This window comes from Athene cunicularia (genome assembly GCF_003259725.1).
Source record: "Athene cunicularia isolate RWA chromosome 7 unlocalized genomic scaffold, athCun1 chr7_part1, whole genome shotgun sequence".
Classification (NCBI taxonomy): Eukaryota; Metazoa; Chordata; class Aves; order Strigiformes; family Strigidae; genus Athene; species Athene cunicularia.
In genome coordinates, this window is record NW_020799107.1 from 31,796,110 (window position 1) to 31,819,574 (window position 23,465).

The window sequence follows — 23,465 nt, forward strand, 5'->3', positions numbered from 1 at the left end:
ACGAACCCGTCTAAAGATGATGGCAAACCCTACCTAAAGACGAGTCAGCCAGAGTATCCTCTGACAGGCCCACCTTCTTTCATTAGCTGTGTACAAAGGCGGGTGCAAGTAGGCTGTCTAATTACTCCAGGTAGTGTCTGTAGCTAGATGTGATGAATCTGGGCATGTGACTCAAATTTCCAATGGGCAGGAGAAATTGTAGTGCTCTGTTAGGTGATAATCTGTTACAAAATTGCTGTATTTGCTATTAGAAATTTCTTAAGAGTTGGTGAGTTGACTTAAACTGTTTTTAAGCTCTGTGCTTCAGGAGGGAACAAGCACATGATTGTGGTGATTATAGTTCTTCAGGCGAATCTCTTGGTCTAAGGTACAAGGCAACCATGAAAGATGTGTGAAGAGAATGCTACTTTAAATGCAGGTTTAATTTCTTACCCTCCCTTGAGAAATCCCAGGGTTGTTTGAACCTGTTCTACTCTCCCGGGTGGCTAAGTGCTCTTTCAGGACTGAATTATGCCTGTGTGGACAACTGGTGCATTGGTACTAATAACTGAGTGCTCACAAGGCCCTAGTTACTCTCCAAAACAAAGCAGAAGATCTTGAAGAAAGTTTTATAACGTGACTGGAGTGATCGAGGTGGTAATTTGCAAAAGTGATGTTGAAATAATGTCATTGTTGAAAAAATGTCATGTGGTATTGTATGATGTGTAGGCACTTGTTTTTATAAAGTACTGCATGAGGATTCATCCTGCAGATTTTGGGGACACGTGGTCATTAATATGTGACATCTAGCTTGTCTAAATAGCAGAGCCATTGTCCTCTTTCCATGTTTAATTTTCAGATGCATCATCTAGTAAACACAGTAATATGGGTATCAAAATATGGATTTTTTTCACACTTAAAAGGGGTGAACAAAATATATTATTTATTTTTCTTAGGAGAATTACTGAAGTTTGGATTGCTATCTTGATACTACAAACCTGCAATAAGTGGCAATGTCAAGGGTTCCAACCCCACCTCCTCCTGGGGAGATGTCCAGTGGACCTGTGGCTGAAAGCTGGTGTTATACACAGGTAATCTACATAAATTCCAATGGCTTTATTTTCTAGTCATAATTAAAAAAACCCAGCCTAAAATTACTGAGTTGTGCTGTCAGTCTCTAGTTCTCATAGTTAATGCTTGATACATGTTAGATTTTATTGACACTTTCTACATTTTTTGTTCAGGTTAAAGTAGTAAAATTTTCCTACATGTGGACCATTAATAACTTCAGTTTTTGCCGAGAAGAAATGGGTGAAGTTTTAAAGAGTTCTACCTTTTCATCAGGGCCAAATGACAAAATGAAGTGGTAAGGTCTTTATTCTAGCAACTGCTTTGATTTTTTTTTTTTTTCTCTACTCACAAAAGTTGCAAAGTTAAATTGCAAATAAATACTAAACCAGACATTTCTTGAAATTTTACCATAGGTATTGATTTGTTCTAATGTCAAAGTTTCAACAGTTGTAAGGGAAACATCTGTTTCAGTAGCATATATTATTGTATCTTATAAAAGCATTTCTGAATTTATTCTGGGTATGATTTGCCAGTTATATGAATGTCCAATTTCTGCATTTCTTTCAGGTGCCTGAGAGTGAATCCAAAGGGATTAGATGATGAAAGCAAAGACTACCTGTCATTATACTTGCTTTTAGTCAGTTGCCCAAAAAGTGAAGTCAGAGCAAAATTCAAATTTTCCCTGCTGAATGCTAAAAGAGAAGAAACAAAAGCAATGGGTAAGGGAATCTTAACGTATTGCATGTGGATTTGTAAGAACATTCCAAAGAAAATCAGCATTGTAAGTTTTTTGAGTTGAGAACAGAATTTAATGTTGAGATAAATTTTAAAATATCTTTTTTAATATCCTTTTCCAAACTTAATTAAAATATCTTCTTCGTGTTTCACACATTTCATTGCTGAGCTATGTTAATTCTGTCATGAGCAGTATAAATTACAGCACCCTACTAACTCCAGATTCTTGTCACTTAGCTTTTCTAGCAGATTATTCTTGCTTCCTATTAGTAGGGGTGTATCTGGTTGTTTCTAGCTACAGTGGAAATGTTTGATTTCCATAGTTAATTAGGATAAACATGCATGCAGTTTTTTTAGATACTCCTTCACAATGTTTTGGTCTATTTCAGCTGATTTACACTCTAATCAGTTTTAAAAACATGAGCCATGCACCCAAGGAGTTAGAAGACTTTGAAATAATTGGTGATTTTATTTAATTGCCTTCTGGGTATGAAAAATATATAGCTTTTCATTTCAAACTTAGAAGCACAGCTTTCACTGAAAACGCTTTCTGGGAAAGCTGGAATTCTCATGAAAATATGTCATTTAATGCTATTCCGCACTGACTTTGTGCTGTTGCTAGTCCTGTATGTAAAGAATCTACTTTTCTACTTTTTTTTAAAAGAATCTACTTTTCTTCCCTCCTTCTACACCAGGACTTAATACATCTTGCAGGGTCTGTTCTGTTGCAAGTTATGCATTGGAAAACTCTATAGTTCTCCAGTACTCATACCCAAAGTTCATGCTACTTCCTCCTCATATTACTAGGCCCATTTGTAATCTTTAAAATAAATCCACAAAACTGAGTTCGGATGTAAAAATTAAATGGTTGGACTTCTTGGAAGGAAAGTAAATACGGGTTTTTTTCACTCTGTCTTCTTCTACTGATGGAGTTGTTTGCTTCAGTCCCTGTAAGCCTCCTGTTTCTGGAGCTTATATGAACAAAGCTACACTTTTACAAATTTCGTGGATTGTGGCTTTTGGCATGAGACAGTCTTCTAGTCCAGTAGTGGATTGGCGTATGTAATTAAATGAAACTGCCGTGTGTGCATCAAAAAATATTTTTGAGGTAATCCTTGAATCACAGAATTGTTGAGGCTGCAGGGGACCTCTGGAGGTTGTCTAGTCCAAACCCATTGCTGAAAGCAGAATCACAGAATCATCTAGGTTGGAAAAGACCTTGAAGATGATGCATCCAGTCCAACCATTGACCTAACACTGACAGTTCCTAACTCCACCAGATCCCTCAGTGCTGTGTAGACCCTACTTTTAAACCCCTCCAGGGATGGGGACTCCACCACCTCCCTGGGCAGCCCATTCCAATGCCCAACAGCCCCTTCCGGAAAGCAATACTTCATAATATCCAGTCTAAACCTTCCCTGGAACAACTTAAGGCCATTCCCTCTTGTCCTGTCGCTTACTACTAGGTTAAAGAGACTCATCCCCAGCTCTCTGCACCCTCCTTTCAGGTAGCTGTAGAGGGTGATGAGGTCTCCCCTCAGCCTCCTCTTCTCCAGACTAAACCCCCCCAGTTCTCTCAGCCGCTCCTGGTATGACCTGTGCTCCAGACCCTGCACCAGCTTTGTTGTCCTTCTCTGGACACGCTCGAGTCATTCAATGGCCTTTTTGGGGTGAGGGGCCCACAACTGAACACAGCGTCAGCTAAAGCAGTTTGCTTGGGACCTGTCATGCTTCGAATATCTCCCAGGGACGGAGACCCTACAACTTATCTGGGCAACCTGTTCTAGTGTTTATCTAGATGCTGCTGGTCCTTTATTTGCCTTGAGGGTCCAAGGCTCACTCTCATTCGTTCATCCACCAGGACCCCAATCATCAGTCACCTTTTTCTTCCTGATCATTAAGTCTGTAGCAGACACTGAGCACAACACTGTTCATGTTGGCCTGCCCCCTAATCCTGACCCAGAAACTCTCAGCTAGCTCATCGTGCATCATAAGGCAGAGCTCTGCATATTCCTGTGGCTCTCGAGTACGGGGCGGCTCCCCAGCCTCACCTTCCTGGGCTGTTCTCCCCAGAGAGCCTGTACCCATCCACTGCAGCTCTCCAGTCGTGGGAGCTGCCCCCTCGTCCCTGTGAGGCCAAGGAGATCTGAGCGCTGCCACTGCACACAGAATTCTAATTTCTCCTGTTTCTTCTCCATGACGTGTGCATGAGTTTATGGGCACTTCAGAGAGTCGCTCTTAAAGATTACTTGCCAAGTGTTACTTTTAAAAGCTAAAAATCACAAGGTGCTAAAACTCCAAAATCCTATGAGTAGATGTGTCTTCAGTTTTTGCAATAGTAGCTGTCCTGTATTTGGCACTACAGGATTTATAAACATCTCTTCATTTTGGGAAATTACCAACAGAAATCTTTATTTCTTGGACTTTCCAGCCGTTTACCATCTGCTTCTGGAGATGCTCTGGTTTTATTTATACAGTATAATGATGCCTGACTTTAGATGTCCTTTGTAAATTGATAATTCATGCATAGACTACTGCTTCAAGCGATGAAGCTGTGTATAAAAGAGGTAACAAACCAACATTTTAACTTTATTAGAAAGAAGAAAAATACATTTACACTTTTATGCTGCTTTATTTTTGTGGTTTTGTATAGTTAAATTGCTACTGATCACTTAATTTCGAAGGGTTCACACTGCTTCTTGCTGATAATGGTAAAATTTAAGTCTGCAGAATAAAGAACTAGGTTGGATCTAGAGAAGAAATTTTTAATGTGATTTTCTGATTTTTATTTTTCATTCAATTTCATGAGGTTTGCTGTGAGTTTTTGGCAAGTTGGTAAAAATGTGAAAACACTAATCCAGATGCCAAAAAACCTAAACAATGTTGTTTTAAAATGGTAATTTTTCTTCTTTGGCATACAGGCTTAAACATATGAACAGTATTTTGTGTGTGTTCTGTCACCCTCAGAGCCTACACTGCACTTTTTTTTTTTTTTTTTTTTCAAGATGTGAGTGTGAAAAGGTGACAGGGATAGAGACACCTCCTGCATTGTCAATTCCTGGGTTGTTCTTCATTTTATTCAAATATATTTAAAACCTGTACAACATACTTTGCTTGATCTAATCCTTGTGAAAAACTGTTGTGAATATAATTTTTCCAGATATTGGCAGTGAGGACACTGTATTACACATGCACATTTTCTAATGTGCGTGGTGTGTTATATGGTCAGGCGTGTTTCAGTGATACTAGCAAGTTATGTAAGTGTAGAGAAGTCTGACTGTCCTGATGTCTTTTGTTTTGGATGTTGGAGAAGAAATTATATTTTAACAGCTTTTGTCATGAAAAATACTTTTATAAAAAAATCTTGTGACTTAAACTTCTAAATTGCTCTCCAGAAGGCTAAAGTATCTATCCATGCAGCAAGTGAAGTGGTGACGTGTTTCTTGCCCAGCTGTTTTGGAATGAAAATGAAGTTCTCTCTTTAGAAAACTCTTCTTGAGATTCCCCCCCTACCCCCCCAACCTCTGTTGGTGTTCACAAGTATTCTTGCTTTCTTCATTTTGAATGATCTTTCTAAGTATAACTCAGAATATGGTTTATTCTACATACATTCTCAAAGCCATTCCCAAATAACCTCTTTCCATGTTTCAGTTCCATGTAAAACTATATGGTGCTCTTTCCTGGGGTTCAGTTTGTGGAACAAGTGGCCACCTTACAGTGAATGTGCTCTGTGAAATAGCTAATCTCACTGAATTATACATGTATTTGCACTAATATGACCTTGGGAACCCTTTTGCTGGCTGTGAACATCAGAACTGGAAAAAAAGGGTTCTCTGGTCACAGCAAGTCTGAGGAATTAAAAATATTCTCATAACTATGACTGAAAGGTAACTATAAACAGTATCTGTGACCAAAAAACCAGTTTGTTCCTTGACAGCTTTTATTTCTGTTTTACTTCTTTAATGCTTTTACTGTATTTAAAAATAAGTGCAACCTGTGAAACAAGATTTTCCCTTTCAGGAAGAAGTCAAAACAGATTATGACAACTGCAGAAGTGTTGTCAGAATGCATTTGCGATGACAAACTCATTGTAATGGTACTTCCCTGTGAACAACTTCTGTTTTGACACATTGGCATTCTTAAACATTAACTGAAAAACTCCTCTCTTGCTGGATGGTGCCTGAGATAACATCTAAGGAGATGATACGGTTTGCATTGCAAATTGTGCTCTACTAAATTCTATCAAGTGTTTTATACAATAACACAATTACAACATTAAAGTTTTAATCAGTTGTGAGTTTTCTAAAAATGTGACATGTGATCCCGATGTGTTAAATTGATTCATTTTTTGATTAACACTTAGCCTTAATATAGAATATAGTTGTTGGTTTTTGTCAATATTTTTATTTAACTTCCTTTATTTGTACATATTTTTTTATCAGAAAGCCAAAGAGCATATCGATTTGTGCAAGGCAAAGACTGGGGTTTTAAGAAATTTATCCGAAGAGATTTTTTACTAGATGAAGCTAATGGCCTTCTACCAGATGACAAGCTTACATTATTTTGTGAGGTGGGTATAGGTTTTTTAAGTGGTAAACTTTTAAGTAAAATGTTTTCTGCTGTAATAAATGAGGCTATGTTGATTTAAACAGTAATATGCTATAAAAGTTGTGTTCTATAAACTAGAAATATGGTAAAATACCCATTTACTTGTTTTGTCTGCGTTGTATTTTGTTTTCTTTTTTGATATGTGTATACTGAAATGTAGAATGAGTCTGAACTGATCACTTGTGAACTGCTGGGCTTCTCCATGACTCTGCCAGGATTACATTAGAATTGACTGTAGTTATTTATGCAAATGGTGGCTGATAACGTGCTGTCTGTAGAAGTACTGTTTACTGAGGTTGCTTTTATTTAAAGAAGTCTTATTTAGAATTACAGGATTGTTTTTCACTGGATAAGCAAAAGGAATGTCTACATGCTGGTTCTCATTATTAAAAAACCCAACTAATTGGCAGAATCTATATTCCTGGAATATCATAATTGATGGCTTTAACCAATGAACAGGTCTTACCAGAAAATGAAACACTTTACAGTAATTGCTCCATTTTGTTTTCTGAACAAATGCAAGTATCCTGTTGGAGGACTGCTTAATACTGAGAATTAACATTAAGAGCCAAGGTACAAATTTAACTTCATGATGTATTACGGGTCACTTTTATAATATTGGTTATGTTGGTAACCTAAATTGTCATATTAAAATTCAGTAAAAAAGCTTACTCAATGTTAAAAATGGAAACTAGAGAAAGTTGCAGCGTAAGTACAGCGTATGTTAAATATACATTGACTGGTTATCTTTGCTGCCATAAAGTGATTAGTGACTTAGGAGGATGATAGATGCTCTAACTGCTAATGTTTGCTTTGATCTGTGTATTTACAGGAAATGTATAAAATTGTTTTGGCAAGATTACAATTTAATTATATGTCATTATGCTATGTAGGAAGAATAATTGAAATGTGGCCCCTGAGACTAGATATTGCAAATATAGTGCATCTTATTTTCACTTAGACAAGTTAAATTAGCTGCATGATAAATTTGTTACGAATACAATTATTTGGGTGATAAAAGCAGATGTAACAAGTGTTTTATGGTTCTGTTAAGATACTTTTGAGTATTTTCTCATTTTAAGTTTTCCTTGTAATGACTGGTTTGATGTAAACGAACAGCTTTAAATACAGTGTTTGATTTTGGAAGTAGGTCAATATCTAGTTTTAAAGATAAGCTTTAGAAAAAAAAATAGAACAAACGTTTAATTTTTCAGAGAGAAATAATGTTATTTTGATTTTGATGCTAATCTTTAAATACAAATATTTCCCTACAAAGTATCTTGGTGTTTTAATGTGAGTGGCTTTTGTGAAGTTTTTGGCATAGCCTAATTACAGATGATGAAGGTGGTATATTTAATTGTGCGGAGTGAGCATGTTAAAATAAATTCTGGCTTGTTTTTTGCTAAAGCAAAAAACCTGGAAATCCAAATAATTTCAGAGTTTGTTTATTCTGATGTGTTGTTCTAGCTCTTCAGTTGTCACTAGAAATAACAGGTGTTGTTTGAAGGACCTATTTCCATAGACAAGCTTGAAGTTTTCGTCCTTTTAAAACTTTCAAGTTCTAATTTCTGTGTTTGCCTTCCTACTTGTATCCTAATTGGAAAACTGACCACTTCTTAAAAAAATAGTGCTTGGCTGGATAAAACTTACCAGATATAACATGTATTTAGCAAAGGTCACTGAGTCCCAACGGAGTTGGCTCTTTTTTTTTTTTTTTTTTTTTCCCTTGAAGGGTTGCAGAAAGATCATTTGGTCTTTATTGGCAGCAAAGATACTCTTCCTGTGTTGCAGGATGTTCTTAAGATTGGTTGGATACGTCCTTGGATTGGAAACTGAAGGCTTGTTAGATTTAAATACTTTGCAAAGTCTAGTGTTGCCACTGACAAGCCACCTACTGATTAACTACAACTTCCATGATTTTATTTTTTTAAGCAAACTGATCTCTGTTTCACTTGGTTCTCCCTTTCCACATAATCTGAAATTACTGAAGCTTTGCAAGTATTTTAATTTGCTAATAGATTCTCTGCAGGGATGGTTTTCCTAGCAAGTGCTTGCACAGATTTCTTACCTAGCTTAGGTTGAGAGAGGAGTATAGAGTTACTACTTACATCACCTTTACTATTAGACCTCCACAGATTCAAACCCGATAAAATAATACGCATTATCAGTTGACTGTCATCACTCACAGAACTTGTTTAAGTCCTAGTCTATACATTTTTATATACCCTTACATATGAGGGTATGCAGTGCAAACCAGACCTGTACCCCTAAAGTGTGTGTGCTGTGCAAAAGCTGCATGCTGGGTAGCTGCTTCAGAAGAAAAGTAAATCAGACCTTGTGGAGTGCCTGTACGTCCTGGCTGGATTGCTACTACTCTTTGAGATGGGTTGTTTGCTGTTAGTTCTAGCATCTTCTCCTCATCCTGCAGTTTAGTGAAGAAATACCTTCACTTCTGTGAGGGATTTTATAAACCCAGCTTCCAGGTGCCTGAAGTAAGCATTTGCATCAGGTGTTGAGGCAATCATAAAACAGTCCCTTTTAGCCTAAGATGAGTTTTCAGTGGTTATGGGATTAGCTTGATTGGATTTCAGCTTGATTTAAATAAATTAAAAAAAAGTATGCGCTTGATTTTAAGCATACCATCTGGGCAAGTGAGATATGAAATACTGGACCCCTGTGTATGTATTTAGAATGTTTACAAGTTGTTAACTATCTACAGACAATACATGCCAGGCCACTCAGATGTAGGAGAGACTTGAATTAAAGTTTTGCTTGGGTTGTATCTGAAAAGGATGGCTCATAGCAAGTTATGGTGTTGCACTACTATCAATATATATGAGAAACCATTCTAAAATAGAAGCTTGGAGCATCAGAGATCAGTTTAAGTGCACATACAGAACATGCAGATGACTTTCCTAGGCACTGTCTGTAGCTAACGAGAGGATGCTGTGAGGACAACTCAGATCATGAACTTGAAGTCAAATTTCTGGAGAAGCAGAACTCTCCTTTGGTAACAGAAGACTAGCTTTACTAAGCTAAAACTCCGTTTCTGTGTATGTGTGTTTCCTGAAATCACTCTGTATGTATGAAAACTGTAAAACAGAGTACACAATAGCTCTATAGCTTTTTTTCAATGTTATAAATATATAGTCTCACTGTGAAAGGGAAATTTCGTAGTGCCTTGGGGTATTTTTTTTTTCCTTTAAAAGGTAGAAGAATATAAAATAATTCCTTATAGTCACAAGGGGGTATGGAATGAAACAGAATTAGGCAATGATTCAAATCCCTAAGCTGCTGTTTTAATTGGATCATCCTCCTCTTCTGATCTGGAGTTTGGTTTGCAGTGCTCTGACTTTCCGTGAAGCTTAACTGTGCTATTTTTGCTTTATGCCAGATTTATTCCAGATGCTGTGCCTCTGGAAATCAAGCAAAACGCTGATCTTAACAGTATCAGCATTTTCTCTCAATATATAATCCTAATTTTCTGTATTTGGGAGATGCCGTGATCAAAATCTTGTAGTATGGCTCCCTTCTTTATGAAGGTTTCCTTCTCAGGCGTGTGCTCTCAGACAACAGAAGTGAAACCTGCTGAGCTCTTCTGTTTTCCTGACATTAAAAGGACTTAGTATGTAAAGATTTCTGAAAAAAACAAGTAAGAATGCTACTGTCCTGTTTGCTACTTTTGCAAAAGACTTTAAATGTGGGGAACAGCAGCAATATATTCACTTCAGATGCGCTTAATTCACAGCTTTCTTAACGGGTTCTCTACGGAAATTATATCGTGTGAGCATGCATTTCATTATTGAAGCTACTTACCTACTGCATCTTGTTTTTCACTGACATATTTCTAAAGTAATGGCTTTTAATCTTATTTGGAAGACAATCCTCACGATTCCTGACTCAGCTGGACACATCAAAATGAAATAATGAAGGAGCTATGTTACTTGCACTTAGTTTGCATTATCACACTGCAGGTTAAGTATGAACTTACTGTAATTAAAATTAAGAATATCATACTATTCTGAATTACTGTGGATTATTCTTTTCTGTGACCTCGTGATCCTGATGATCTTTTTTGAATTTTATATTGCATACATTTTATTTAAATGTGCGAAGTGTGTCGAACTCTTTATCTCTGAAATAACGTTAACCTTTTTATTTTTTGATCCCACTGGTATCTGAAGAACCATATCTGTCCTTATTTACTTTGGCAATTTTATCAGGTGGCATGTGGTATTGTGTTCTTTTTGTTTTGGTTGGATGAATACACAATGTTAGAGTCTCTTAAGTAAAGCCTTGTTTGTTTTATCTTACTTATCAGTAAACTGTAAAACATTAGTTTCTAGTTCTGGCCTGATGCCAGAAACACCACTGTTTTTGCCAAAGTTCTAGCAATAGGTACTGTAATTTAATTACTATTGGCATTCAGTTATGAAGGAGTTGTCTTGCTGTGATTTTCTGTTAGGTAAGCGTGGTCCAAGACTCAGTAAATATATCAGGACAGTCTAATACAAACACTTTGAAGGTACCTGAATGTCGCCTAGCAGAAGATTTAGGGAATCTCTGGGAAACAACAAGATTTACAGATTGCAGTTTTTATGTAGGAGGACAAGAATTCAAAGCTCATAAATCTGTCCTTGCAGGTACTTTCTACTTTTGTATTGCTATTATTTTGTAACTAAATTTTTGCTAAAAGTTGAAAGTATGATTATATTTAATACTTACTTTTCTTGCTACAGCACGCTCTCCAGTTTTTAATGCAATGTTTGAACATGAAATGGAGGAAAGCAAAAAGGTAAGCCTTAGTGAAAACTTTACATGTGAAAAATTGTACATTGTGAAGTGGGGAGAGGTTGCAGAAAACTTGAAGGGTTTCAAATTGAGGAAGATAAGTACTGTGTGCGTGAGTGGAGGAGGACCACTGAACCATGCTCTCCTGGTGAGTTCTGTAAGAGTTTCGTTATAGAAAGAGTAGATAGGGCTGACTGTGGAGAGGTTCTGGAGGATTTGTTCTTTCAAGTACTTGAATCTGCCCTAGATCAGTCTGGATTTGTTTTCAACATTAGCTGTGATGTGATTGACCTAGTAATCTCTGCCACTTTTTGCTTTAGTTTATACCTTCACGTAAGGTGGTTGACCTCACTAAGGTTTTGCTATAGTGTATTAAAACATTTTATATGGTAGCTAGGACACAAAGAAACAACGGGTGAATTATGACTGAAATTAAGCCCTGAGGCAGTGAAGCACTCGTTTTCATTCACAGTTTCTGCAGGCACTTGACCTGTGTAAGTGTTTTGGATGGATAGGTACTTCATCAGCACAGATTGCTGCTTCTGCTTTTATGCACTTGATATCTCCCACAGTGAGGAGTTGTTTGTGTCTTCTATGAAGATGACTATCTAAAATGGGTTGGTTATAGGCAGAATCCATGAAAAGGAAAGGAACCGCTCAGCTCACTAAAGGATAGTAATAGATGATCATGACTTCGTCTTGGAGGCTGAAAGGATGCCACTTGCGTAAACAAATACGTCAGGTAGATATGGTGCTCTAGTACAGTTGAGTTTCACAAACATGGCATTTTTCTTCCCTGTGCTTCTCCAATCTGGAAGCTTTTACAGGTAGAATTGGAGTACTGGCAGCATTTTATTGAGATTTCTGGACTGAAAGAAACCCAGAGATGTCTCAGCTTCAGTACGTGCCGTGCCGGGGGCCTTCGCCTTCATGTTAGTAGTAAATCTCCAGTGCAGAGCTACTCCTGAAAACCATGTGTGGTTCAGGGGATAGGAAACCAGAATGTGTACATCTCATCTGCTGATAGCCTGTAATTTTTGTACTTCACTCAAGTCTGGTGCTTGCTTCTACATCTTTGACATAGTTTCCTACAGTTAGTTGCTTATAGAGGATACTATTATAGGGGATGGGGCCAAGCATGCAATACCACAGTTTTGTTAGGATAGTCTTCAGCTACAGGATGTCAATTAAATGTGCTTCTTTGTTTGCTTTTTGGATTCTGAGAACAAAACGTAGGCAGTGTTGACTCAATTTAAATTGAGCCAAAAACGGCTCGCTTTGTTCTGTCTGCCACTGCTGATGTTCCAAGCACATCATTGTCTGGTTGGAAACTCAGCAGCACTTTGAAATATTCCTGAAACTCTGCCTTGATTTTTATGTACAGCCTGTGCAATAGAGTCCAGAGTTAGACATTGCTAGAAAAAAACTTGCAATTACTTTTTATTGCCGAAGCTTTTCCAGTTGATTTCTACCTGACTTTTAAGAGCTACTGGTTTTGATTACTTTATGCTTAATATTGTTGAACACTAACCTAAATTTGTAAGAATGTTGTGTGATGGATGGCAAATGAAAATGTGTAGTGTACGTGCAGATGGCATTTGATTATGTTCACTTTAAAGTTGCAGCTAAATTCCAGAGGCTTTTATTGATTCTTCTTCTTTACCAGAATCGTGTAGAAATAAATGATGTAGACCCTGAAGTTTTTAAAGAAATGATGAGATTCATTTACACAGGAAAAGCACCAAACCTTGAAAAAATGGCCGACAATTTGTTGGCAGCTGCAGACAAAGTAAGTAATTGACTCCTAAATTCTTAAACCTGATGTTTTTTTCTGGAATGTTCTTCTAAAAAAATAAAACCAACAATTTTTCAGATTGATCTGTATTTTATCTTTTTTTTTTAAATATGAGAAACATATTCAAAATGAAGGAAGATGGGAAATAGACTTCTTTTTAGCAGTAGAAGGCTGATATATCTGAAACTTCTGGTCAAGAAAGATTTTAATTATATTTACTATTGAAATTTTTTAGAAGTTGAGGACCTTTTAATATGATCTGGAATATTAGTCTTAAGTGTGCCCTAGATCTTTTTATTTCTAAAGAGGATTTATACAAGTGTTTGAATTAACTGTGTGCCCTAAAGTACTGCTGCTTCAGAACATTCATCTTTTTGTCTTCCCTACAAACAGAATGGTTCTTTCACCACTCTGCTGTATTGGGATCTTGTCTACTCTTTAAATTGTTGCTCTGCAACATACTTTGAGATAAGGGGGATTTATAGCAGCACATCAATTAAAGTGAGATTATTCCCTTTCATATAATTTGCAGTTTTCTAACTTTTTAAAAGCTTGACCCAATACATTGTTTTTTCTTTGCTGTTTTTGCAGCTTGAGTTTTAATTTTAGTTAGTTAGCTATCCTCAGAGGACACACAGTTGTCTCTCCCTGAGGAGACATAATTAGTTTAGAATCCAGAAAATACTCAATTTCAGCGTGTATGATCTGAGAATTATTTTACTCTCAGCTGAGAGTGTGGCAATTTCTTAAACTACCTTTGCAATTTCTGAATTGGTTGTGCAATCATATCTGTAAAACATCAGTGTGAAAGCTGCTTGTTCTCATCATCAATCCTAATACAAGTCATCTAAGATCACATAAGTCATCCCAGTAATTAATTTTGAGAAAAAATTTTAATTTTTTTTCTGGCAAGTTAATATGTTCTACTTTTTCAAGATCTCTTGACCTGTCCTTCCTTGACTTTGGTGACTTAGCGCTCTTTTCACCTCTCACTGCCAGCATCTCATCTTCCAAAACTGATAGTGTTTTGTCAAGTTTCAGTACACCCAAGCAGGAAGGTGAAAACGGTGTTACTTTATGAATGCTGGCCTGTATTTAGGATGTAATGGATAAATGTGGTGAATATTATAAGATACAAATGTATGGTTGTCTGCAACACCAGGAAATAAAAACAGTGAGCTAGGAGGTCCCTATAGCTTTTTGTACCAGCTAAACTGCTAGAAACTTTCTGCTGTTCCTTCTGAATGTGAAATAATAATCTAAAAATGAGTGTTCTGCATATTACCAATGGCATTACACTGCTGTAATACCTGGGAGGTATAGCTTTGTTGTAATTAATATTTATTTACTCTAAATAGAGGTATCCTGAGGAGTACTATTGTAATAAATTGAAATAAAAATGCATAGGTCTAGAAACATAGAAGTTAGCCCAATAATTTGACTTAAGTGGCACTTCTTCATTGCATGGAACAGTTGCTAATACAAACGTATGAGTGGCAACTCGAGTATATATGCCACTTATGTATCTAAAATTCTTTTCAGACTTGAAAACTGTATCTTAAGGGTGCTAAACTAAATTGGACGGATAAGATCTCAGTAAAAATGTATACAGCAGAATGAAACCTGTTCAGACTATCACATCCTTCAAAAAAGCAGCACAGTTTAATACAAAATATAATGCTGGAATGCAGTTATTTTATATCAGGTTTATGGTAGTCTGTGTCAGTTGTGGAAGAAATGAAGTAATTTAGAGATGGGGTGGGGCTTCCGAACAAGATGGTTTTAGACAGGCTAATTTATTTTCCCTTGGACAGTTTCATGAAACTTTCCATTGTATCATTTCTTGCCCCTCACTTTGAGACGTAAACCTGTCTAATGATGATTTTGATGAAGAGCCTGTGTCTGTTCCATGTTCTTCCTCCCTTACCAGACTGAAGGAAAACGAACTTCTGAATGAGCTTTGGTTTTTTGCTATTTTAATAAAAGTTCTCCCAGTAAAGCGTTTGATCAGTTTGTATCAAATCTAATGCATGTCTTACTATTTGAAGACTCTTCAGTGCAGCATATTGAATTTTGAGTTGCCTGTTTGGAAGCAGTTTGATGTTAAGCTTGGAAGGCACCGAGCATTTTCATGACTGAAATGGCCTTAAAAACTGTAGTGATAATGGTATAAAGAATGAGTTTGAAGAATGATTAGTGTAGTTTTTTCTTTTATCAGTATGCACTGGAACGGCTGAAGGTCATGTGTGAGGAAGCACTCTGTAGTAACCTCTCGGTAGAAAATGTTGCTGACATTCTTATCCTCGCAGATTTGCACAGCGCTGAACAGTTAAAAGCACAAGCAATAGACTTCATTAACAGGCAAGTAATATTTATAAGACTCTAAATGTATTTGTATTTATGCTTGGTGTACCTTTTCAATATTAGCGCAGTTCTCTCTTTCAGGTGCAGTGTTCTTAGACAACTCGGGTGTAAAGATGGGAAAAACTGGAATAGCAAGTAAGTTTCCCTGCCTCACGATGTTCTGTACAAACACTGCTAAATAGACTGCAGATCCTAAGAACTGTTGCTTCATTTCCACACTACTGAGGCCAGTCACTGACTGTAAGTAAAGTAGGATTTAGCAGATGCTACCCAAGTTATGATTGTGACTTCCCCTCTAACTGATAGGGAGAGTTAACTGCCCTCCAGTGTGAGATCAGTGTGACAATAGCTGGGTTTCATTCCTCTTCTCCTAGGGACATATCAGTGCTGTGAGATGGTGGCCACAACCTTTATAAAAGAAACCTTTCTCTTGACTAACCAGGTTTGTGCCTGGAGGAGCGACAACCCCAGTGTGGTTTCAAGATGTGTTTAGGTTGGCAGGTGCTCTTCTTGCCTTCGGTGACATGTTTGTGCACCCTCCCACATGCCAGCGTAGTGTTCTTGAGGCCACACAACTAGTTAGTCAGGTCCCTCTGATCTGACTCTGTAAGGGCTTGTGCCTATGCTGGAAGTAGGTTGAGAATATGTGGCTTGGGCTGTAGGACTGATTGCAGCATCTATTTAGAAGAGCTCAAGTGAATCATGGAATAGAAGACAGCCAGCTTCAGAACAGCCAGTGGTAGGCTGAAGCAGTAAAAGGACAGCAGAGCACTTCTGGATATTCTGACAGTGAGAAATCTGTGTTGTACCAGTTACTTTAAAATTTTAGTGTTTCTCCTTTAAAAATAAAGTCTTCAAAGGCCTAATGATTGAATGTGATGTGGGAAAGGAAGAGGGGGGTAGAAAAACTAATGAAGATAAGTCAGAATATGTAACAAACTAGTTGATGTGTTCCTTCTCAAGCGATTTGGAATTTACTGAGCTCACTTCTGTCTTAGATAATTTCTAGTAAAGATACTGGTCATTTTTGCTTCAGCTAAAGCATCTACAATAAATCAGGGAAATAACGTGAGAAGGCCTGGCTTAATTTACTGTCTGGGCACCAGGGAGTCTGAAGTTTCGTATTGTTTCTCAAGGCACTTACCTTTACTGACTTGCAGCAGAAGATTAAAGGCTTGCATTAGAAATCTGCAGTTAGCAGCTGAGCCCTACACTACAGGATTTCTAACTTTGTGCTTGACAATGTTCCTGAGACGGTATGAGGGTGCTCATGAAAGGCTTTTGAAAATGCAGGCCAGTCGAAACTTGGAATTGATGCATAAACTGTTGGTTCCAAATTACAAATTTATCCTGTGTCAGCGTGGCATGCATCCCAACTGGTGTAATATTCTTCATGTGCAGAGTGAATTTTATGCTTTTCTTTTACACTATTTCACAAAAAAGTAAAAATATACATTGAGTAAATACGTAGTTTTTAATCTCCTGGATGTCAGTGTGATACTTGCTGAAATCTGTTGTTGCTTCTGTGTTAGTTAGAAATCAGCAGTGGCCCCTAAAAGCCATTCTGAATGTAGTCCATGATCTTGTACTGAAGAAAGAGTGAATATTCTCAAATATGCTCCACTGAAACTGCGAGCTCCCAGCGAAGGGTTCTGTATTCAGCCAGCTAATCTGTCTTCATGACTTTTTCTAGTATACGAGCTACATCATTTTGCTGCAGTTTCAGCTGATTCTTCTTGTCATCCTTCTCTCTCCTCAAACTGAGCATGCCCTTCTGTGTAATGAGATTATCATGTCTTCCCTTGCTTTTCCTCTCTGCACTAGATCTCATTTTCTTCTAGTTTCCCTCTTGTTTTTACTGCTTTTCCTGAGCAATGGCAAAGGTGGTTGTCATAACATGGTGCCCAGCATTGGACACAGTTCTCTAGCTGAGGTCTCGGTGGTACTGAGTAGAGCACAATAGGTACCCTCTGCCCTATATGTGATGATATTAATGTACCCAAATAGCAATTTGCTATTTCCAGTGGCATCCTTACTGTCATTCATAAAGTCTGTTGTGTCATAATGCTCAGCTGCTCTTCTGTAATAGTTCTACCTTGCCTGCTCTTGTCCACTGTGCATTTCTGCATTTGGTTTGTAAAATTGTGTGACTATTCTTAATACTTCTGTTTTCAGCCAAGCAACAGACATAATGGAAACAGCAGGCTGGAAGTCCATGATCCACTCCCACCCTCACTTAGTAGCAGAGGCCTTTCGCGCACTAGCATCTGCACAGTGTCCACAGTTTGGCATTCCACGCAAACGGCTAAAACAGTCATGAAATCTTCCATGAACTTTAGAGAAATCGAATTGACTCTGCTCCTCCATGTCCAGAGGTGTTTTCACAAACCATAACAAGAGTTTTTGTTATCCTTGTCCACAGAACAGAAGCTGAAAAAGCCTATTGTTTGCTTTTCAGATGGATAATTTATGGTTTAATCCTCAGCTTTAAATTAGACTGATTACTCTAATTCACTGAAAGGCCTTAAATTATCTTCAATGACTCTCTAGTCCATATAGTCTAATGTATCTTGATTTTTTTAATATTATTTTTTAATGTGCCTTGTCTTTTTGACTAGGCTCTGCAGGATTGCACTAGCTCCATAATGCAGTAAAGTTGATAACTGAAGATTAATTTTTGAAAGGGATCTTCCATTATTTTCAGAAGAAAAAGAAAAAAAAAAGATAATAGTTTGGTCCTGTGCTAACTGGAAGGTTTTAACTAGCCTCTCATTAAAAGCGCTTGTACCAGAGGCACATAATGTACCCTAGACAAGTGCTAAATATAGGGAGAGCCTGTTTACCTTCAGCGGATGCTTACAGGCTATTTATGGCAATATACTGCTTTGAACATAATTTATTTTTCATTGTGGGGGCAAATATGCAATGGTTTGGCCCAAAAATGTATTTTCATTACAGTTTGTAATGCTTATTGTGTGTGTGTCAAAGCTGTCCAAACGGTAAAAAGAAACACAGAATAAACCTCTTGCTTGTGTTTCTTTACGGTCCATCATTAGTTTACATTTAATGCAGAACTGAACGAGAGGTAAAGAGTTCAATGTGAAAACAGAATAGTATTGTATATGGAAAAAATATATCCCAACGTGTATGGTTACATAGCAAAGTAAAGGATGCATAGAATGACCAAATGTAAATTGAAGAAATGGGCCAAATGGATTCTGAATATGCACTTTTAATGTGTAACTTTTGTATGTTGTGTGGTACATATATATTTTGCTTTTGATGAATTAATGAGGTACAGGTAATTGTGGCTTAACTTTTTAGATACATTTTAAGATGCCCACAGCCACATGGGATTTAGTTTTGTTAGAAAAGAAAGGCATGTCTTTTTAAGACTCAATTGAAGGTGGCTATTGCAAGCTTTCATATTTAAGTAACAGAATATTTTTGCTTATTTGAAAAAGGCATGTGAATGGTAAAATTTTGAAGGGATTTTTTTCCCATCTTGACATATGTGCACAGCTTCCATTAACACCTCTGGAAGTTATGTACACATCAAGAGGAATATTTCCCTGAAATGTCAGATGGCATTTGCAAGCAGAGACTTGCTCAGTCTTGCATTTCAGTTATTGTACTAGCATTGTGGATGGTATTGAAATTCTGCATAATGTGAAAAGGATGAAACATTTGTAAACTGCTTGTCATGGGCCAGTTCTTTATTATATGAACCTTAGCTTTAATATCAACATCCTCAGTGTTTGATAGCTTTGTTTACAATTGGGAGGAAAAGTCTGCAGTAGTGCACACTCTAAATGTTTCCTGAGTTATTGCATTGAGTTTACTGTAATAGTGATAATATGCTATATTTCTCTTTTAGCAAGACTTGGGTTTAGCAGTGGGGAACGGGAGGAGATCTCACCTAATTTATAAACATTTGCATAAGGGTTTTAGTTTGACTATTAAAAAAAAGTTATGCAGGGAGGAGAGAGGAAGAATGTCAGATTGTTAAAATCTATCTCCATCCTCATTTCATTAAGATTCATCTGAATTGCTCTGAAGGAAATTTTAAGAGGAAAGAGTATATAGTTTTATACTTTTGGCATCTAGTAAACCATTAGCAAAGGTAAATTGGAAAAAATGCCCAGTCCAATTCTGAAGAATAAAATAACCTCTAAACATGCATTTTCTTACCTTCTAACTAAATCTTTATGATGGATAAAGTGTAAAATCGGAAAATTTAGTAGTATGTAAGGCATCAAATTATATATTTACAGAGATTTATCCTCTTACCCTTTTTAAAATATTTATCTAAAATAAGATCTCACAAGCATTCTTCACAGTAAGATGTAAAGGTAATTGTTCCCTCCAAAATAATGATGATTTTGCTGCACTGTGTAATGCGTTAGGACTATATATCGTCATACTCATCACTGGTAAAACTTGCAGCTCTAATATACAAAGTGACTTGAATATTTAATGCTGTAATGATTGTCCAGTTCAGCTTGTTCTAAAGTATCAACATACAGTAATCAAATGGGAAGCTTAAGGACTTTTATGAAAAATTTTTTTTTAGAAGCTTAATAGCACATTTTGTACCAAAAAATGTCAGACACTGTGCTGTAATATTATCTACATTGTAGAGTGTCCATTTTTCAAGTCAGGCAGTGTATACCATACAGTACATTAACAGGAAAAAAAAAAAAAAGATGATAATTGATCTGTTTAGATTTGACATTATTTATTATGTATGTTTTCAAGTTTTGTCAGCTCTTAAGAAAAAGGTAAAACAGTTGCTGTATTTTTAAGTGAGTGCACTAATTATTCGCCTCTTCTGTTCTTTAATTAACTACATGCAGTGTTCTCACTGGAATGGGATAGCTGGTAATTACAACCTTCTCCTTCAGATTCAGTAGCTCGTTTTTGATTCCCCACGTCTCAAGAGCTTGCCCTCCAAAACCTCAGTCGTCAGTTCAAAGTGCAGCAGGTATAAAACTATCTAATACAGTGGACAGGTTTTTTTTCAGGCTGAAATTTTAGGGTTTTTTTCTTAGTTTTATATACAGATTAGGAATATAACGTATGAAGGTGCCATGTTTTGGCTTGCCAACAGTACTCCCTCAGATATATGTGAACCATCGCTTCCATACTTTTCTGGGGAGAACCCTGCATGTGTCCTGTGTGTGTGTGGGCGTGTGTGTATGACTGTGTGGTGTTTTTTGTCAACAATGACTTTCTAAAAAATAAGGACTCAATTTGCTGTTAAAATGCTATTGTGTAATATTTTTTTTTTCCATTTGAACCTCTCCTAAGGAGATGCTTTGAGTGGAATATGCTTCAATAAATAATCCTTATTTCCTAGTCCATTTACTGCATGCAGAAGTATGAACACATTGTGCCTTTTTTAGGAAACTGTTGTAATGAAGGGAAGATTTAACAGGATACAAGATCTTTTTAAAAGGTATTTTTAAAGGTAAAGGAGAATGCTATTTCATACACAATTGAGACGGAAAAGTTACAAATTAGCCATTTGAGTTCTGTTGCATGTTGATTCTTGCTTCCTAAATTCATTTTCACTGAGGTAGAAACCACACAAAAAAGGTGGAGTAAGTATTACAGGCACAAGTTGAGTAATGGTATATTTTTGTGACAATATCTGCTGTTACAGGATAAGTGTATGCCAAAATGTGGTAATCATGGATTCAAAGTTAGTTTTACAAGCTACTCTAACTCTGATGTTTTTCTAAACGTTGAGTATTTAACATAAAATTCACCTTTGTACAGAAGGTCAGTAGATGATCTACATGGAGATTGTGTTCCTTTTAAATCCTCATGGCAAGGTTTCTCCCTTGGGAGAATAAAACAATGTGCAGTACTTGAAACTGTGTTTCATAAAAGACTGAGTTGCAAATGTGAGGTATTGCTACCTGAAATATTGTTGGATTTCACAGTTGGTTAAAGTTCCTAAGCTTAATTGATTTTTTTTTTTTTTTTTGTAATTGACAAATGGAATGTTAAGTGTCCTCTCTTGTTTGGTGTTGATAGCATATTTAGTGGAGAGTTTAGCTCCTTAGTTAGTAAGACACTGACTTAGTCTCATAAATTGGCTTCTGCTTACAGTAAATGGACTACATTTGTAAAGGGAATTCACCATTTCAAGTGTTTTGCAAGGAACTTCACCATATTTGCAACCTGGTTTTTGAAGGTTTAAGATCAATGAGTCCTATTTTAGAAATTAAACCAGTGAAATGACTTAGACCTGTTTTGGGGTGGAAATGATTAAGAGAATTCAAGAGTAAACAGTTGTATCAAACCATCCAGCCTTTTTTTATCAGCTGATGTTAATGGTGAAATACTTTTTGTACCTTGTTGCTGAAAATATTTTTGCGTTTCAGCACATCAAGTTACAATAAAGTTGTTACTTATACAGAATGTGTCTGTGTGGCTTGTATTTGTCTTTTTTTTCCCTGTATACATTCCCCTTTGAGGAAGATATTTTACAAGTCAGTCTGTTGTAAAATATACTGCTGTCCTTTTGGAAACCTGTTTGGGGGAGGATCGTATTGCAGTCTTGCTCTGATCTCCACTAACTTAGTTATTGTTCCATTTTGACACCTTCAAATAGCTTTAGGTGTCTGAACAGCTTATAACTTGCCTACCTGAGAAATGACTGCTGGTGCAAACGCTCTGTCAGAACCGATACTCGGTGGGAAGAAGAGCTGATCCAGTGGTAATGAAGATGGGCTGTGTGATTTCTAAGAGATTTGGTTTCTTTTTGTACCTACCATTGAAAACTGTTGTTTGTTTGGTTTTTTTTCTGTCAAGGATTATATGCTTATAATGACCACATACAACAGGAATGTTGTTTGTATTTCTTGTGGGAGCGAGTGGAATGTAAGAATAATCTATGTTGGGTAGTTCATGGGGTTTGATATGTTTATAGATATTTTGTAAAGATACATAGGACTGTTGATACGCTACTCGATGTATTTGACTTTGGACACACTGAACTCCAGGAAACAGTGATATCAAGGTAAGTCACTTTTTACAAAGTGACACAGGCCATGTGAACACACACAGTTCGCTGTCTTGTGTTATCTAGGCAAGAATGTGGCACAGTTGCCCATTGCAGTTCATCCTAAGGTGGCCTGGGTAACCAGTAAGGATGCAGAGCTGTCATCACAGGGCTGTCATGAGTATCTCAGCATAGCACGTTGCTGTTTTGTGTGTAGGTACATGCAGAGTTCTACATGTTTGCTTAAAATATACCTCCCTTGAGGTACTCCACAGTGATTCAGGTTAAAGTTCCTCGTGGGGCTTATATCAGCGATGTAACTTACACCTTCAACAGCAGTTTCAGTAACCTCCAAGGTAAATGCGATGGTTACCACTGAGTGGTAACCAAAATTATTTGTGCAAGTCCAAATTTTTTAACTGAGCCTCAACTTTTAGGTAAGGAATATTAAGCTTCATTATTTCTTTTTTTAGAAGGCTATATTTTTATACTTAATCTTTCTGAAGTAATTTTTCTTCTGAGATGTTTATCTTGTCATCATACAGAAGTTTTCTTTGTTATTCAGCAGTTAGCTTTGATTTTTAAAAAGCACCTATTTTCCTTCTAAAATTAATTCTAATAGTCTTTTTTATGGAAACTGGGCGAAAAGCTTTTCCTTGTTGTAGTTGAATGATTCTGTAAAAAAAAAAAAAAAAAAAAAAAAAAAAAATTTACGGTGTCAATCTATCTTGGTTTAACTAAAGTATTACTGGTAACTAACAGCTTTGTGAGAATTCTCATTTGAAGACCAATGTATATCCTTCCTTTTCTTTAAAAGGGGAAAGCTTGAATCATGAATCTTCATTGGTAAGATATGCTGTTAAGAGTAAAAAGCATCTCTCACTGTACAGCCCTGCCCTGCGCTGAAGGCGTGGTTTGATGTCCTACTGAGTAGTGCCAGCTTAAGCAGTCCCCGTTACTGCCAGTAGAAGAAAAGTATTTCAAAGTGCTGCCCGAGCAGTCGCAGGTGAGAAATACTGATAACAGTGTGCCTGTGCCACTTCTCCAAACTTACATAGTTGCTGTTGATGAATCATTGACAGCTTGCATCGTAACTTTGCCATGAGAAAT

General features: G+C 36.9%; 1 protein-coding gene across 2 annotated transcripts; it reads left to right on the forward strand.

Moving 5' to 3' along the window:
* Positions 1 to 936: 936 nt before the first annotated feature.
* On the forward strand, positions 937 to 21,664 carry SPOPL (speckle type BTB/POZ protein like). 2 transcript variants are annotated; one of them, XR_003398814.1, is made up of 10 exons: positions 937 to 1,070; positions 1,224 to 1,345; positions 1,618 to 1,769; positions 6,228 to 6,355; positions 10,859 to 11,036; positions 11,133 to 11,188; positions 12,851 to 12,973; positions 15,198 to 15,340; positions 15,425 to 15,583; positions 17,519 to 21,664. XR_003398814.1 is itself a non-coding variant. In XM_026852786.1 (10 exons), exons 1-10 carry the CDS (start codon positions 993 to 995, stop codon positions 17,661 to 17,663), a joined length of 1,179 nt encoding a protein of 392 aa, XP_026708587.1. In that variant the 5' UTR covers positions 937 to 992; the 3' UTR covers positions 17,664 to 21,664. The 2 variants fall into 2 exon arrangements, 1 of the variants encoding a protein (XP_026708587.1); XM_026852786.1 differs by having other exon boundaries at positions 15,425 to 15,478.
* Positions 21,665 to 23,465: the final 1,801 nt, after the last annotated feature.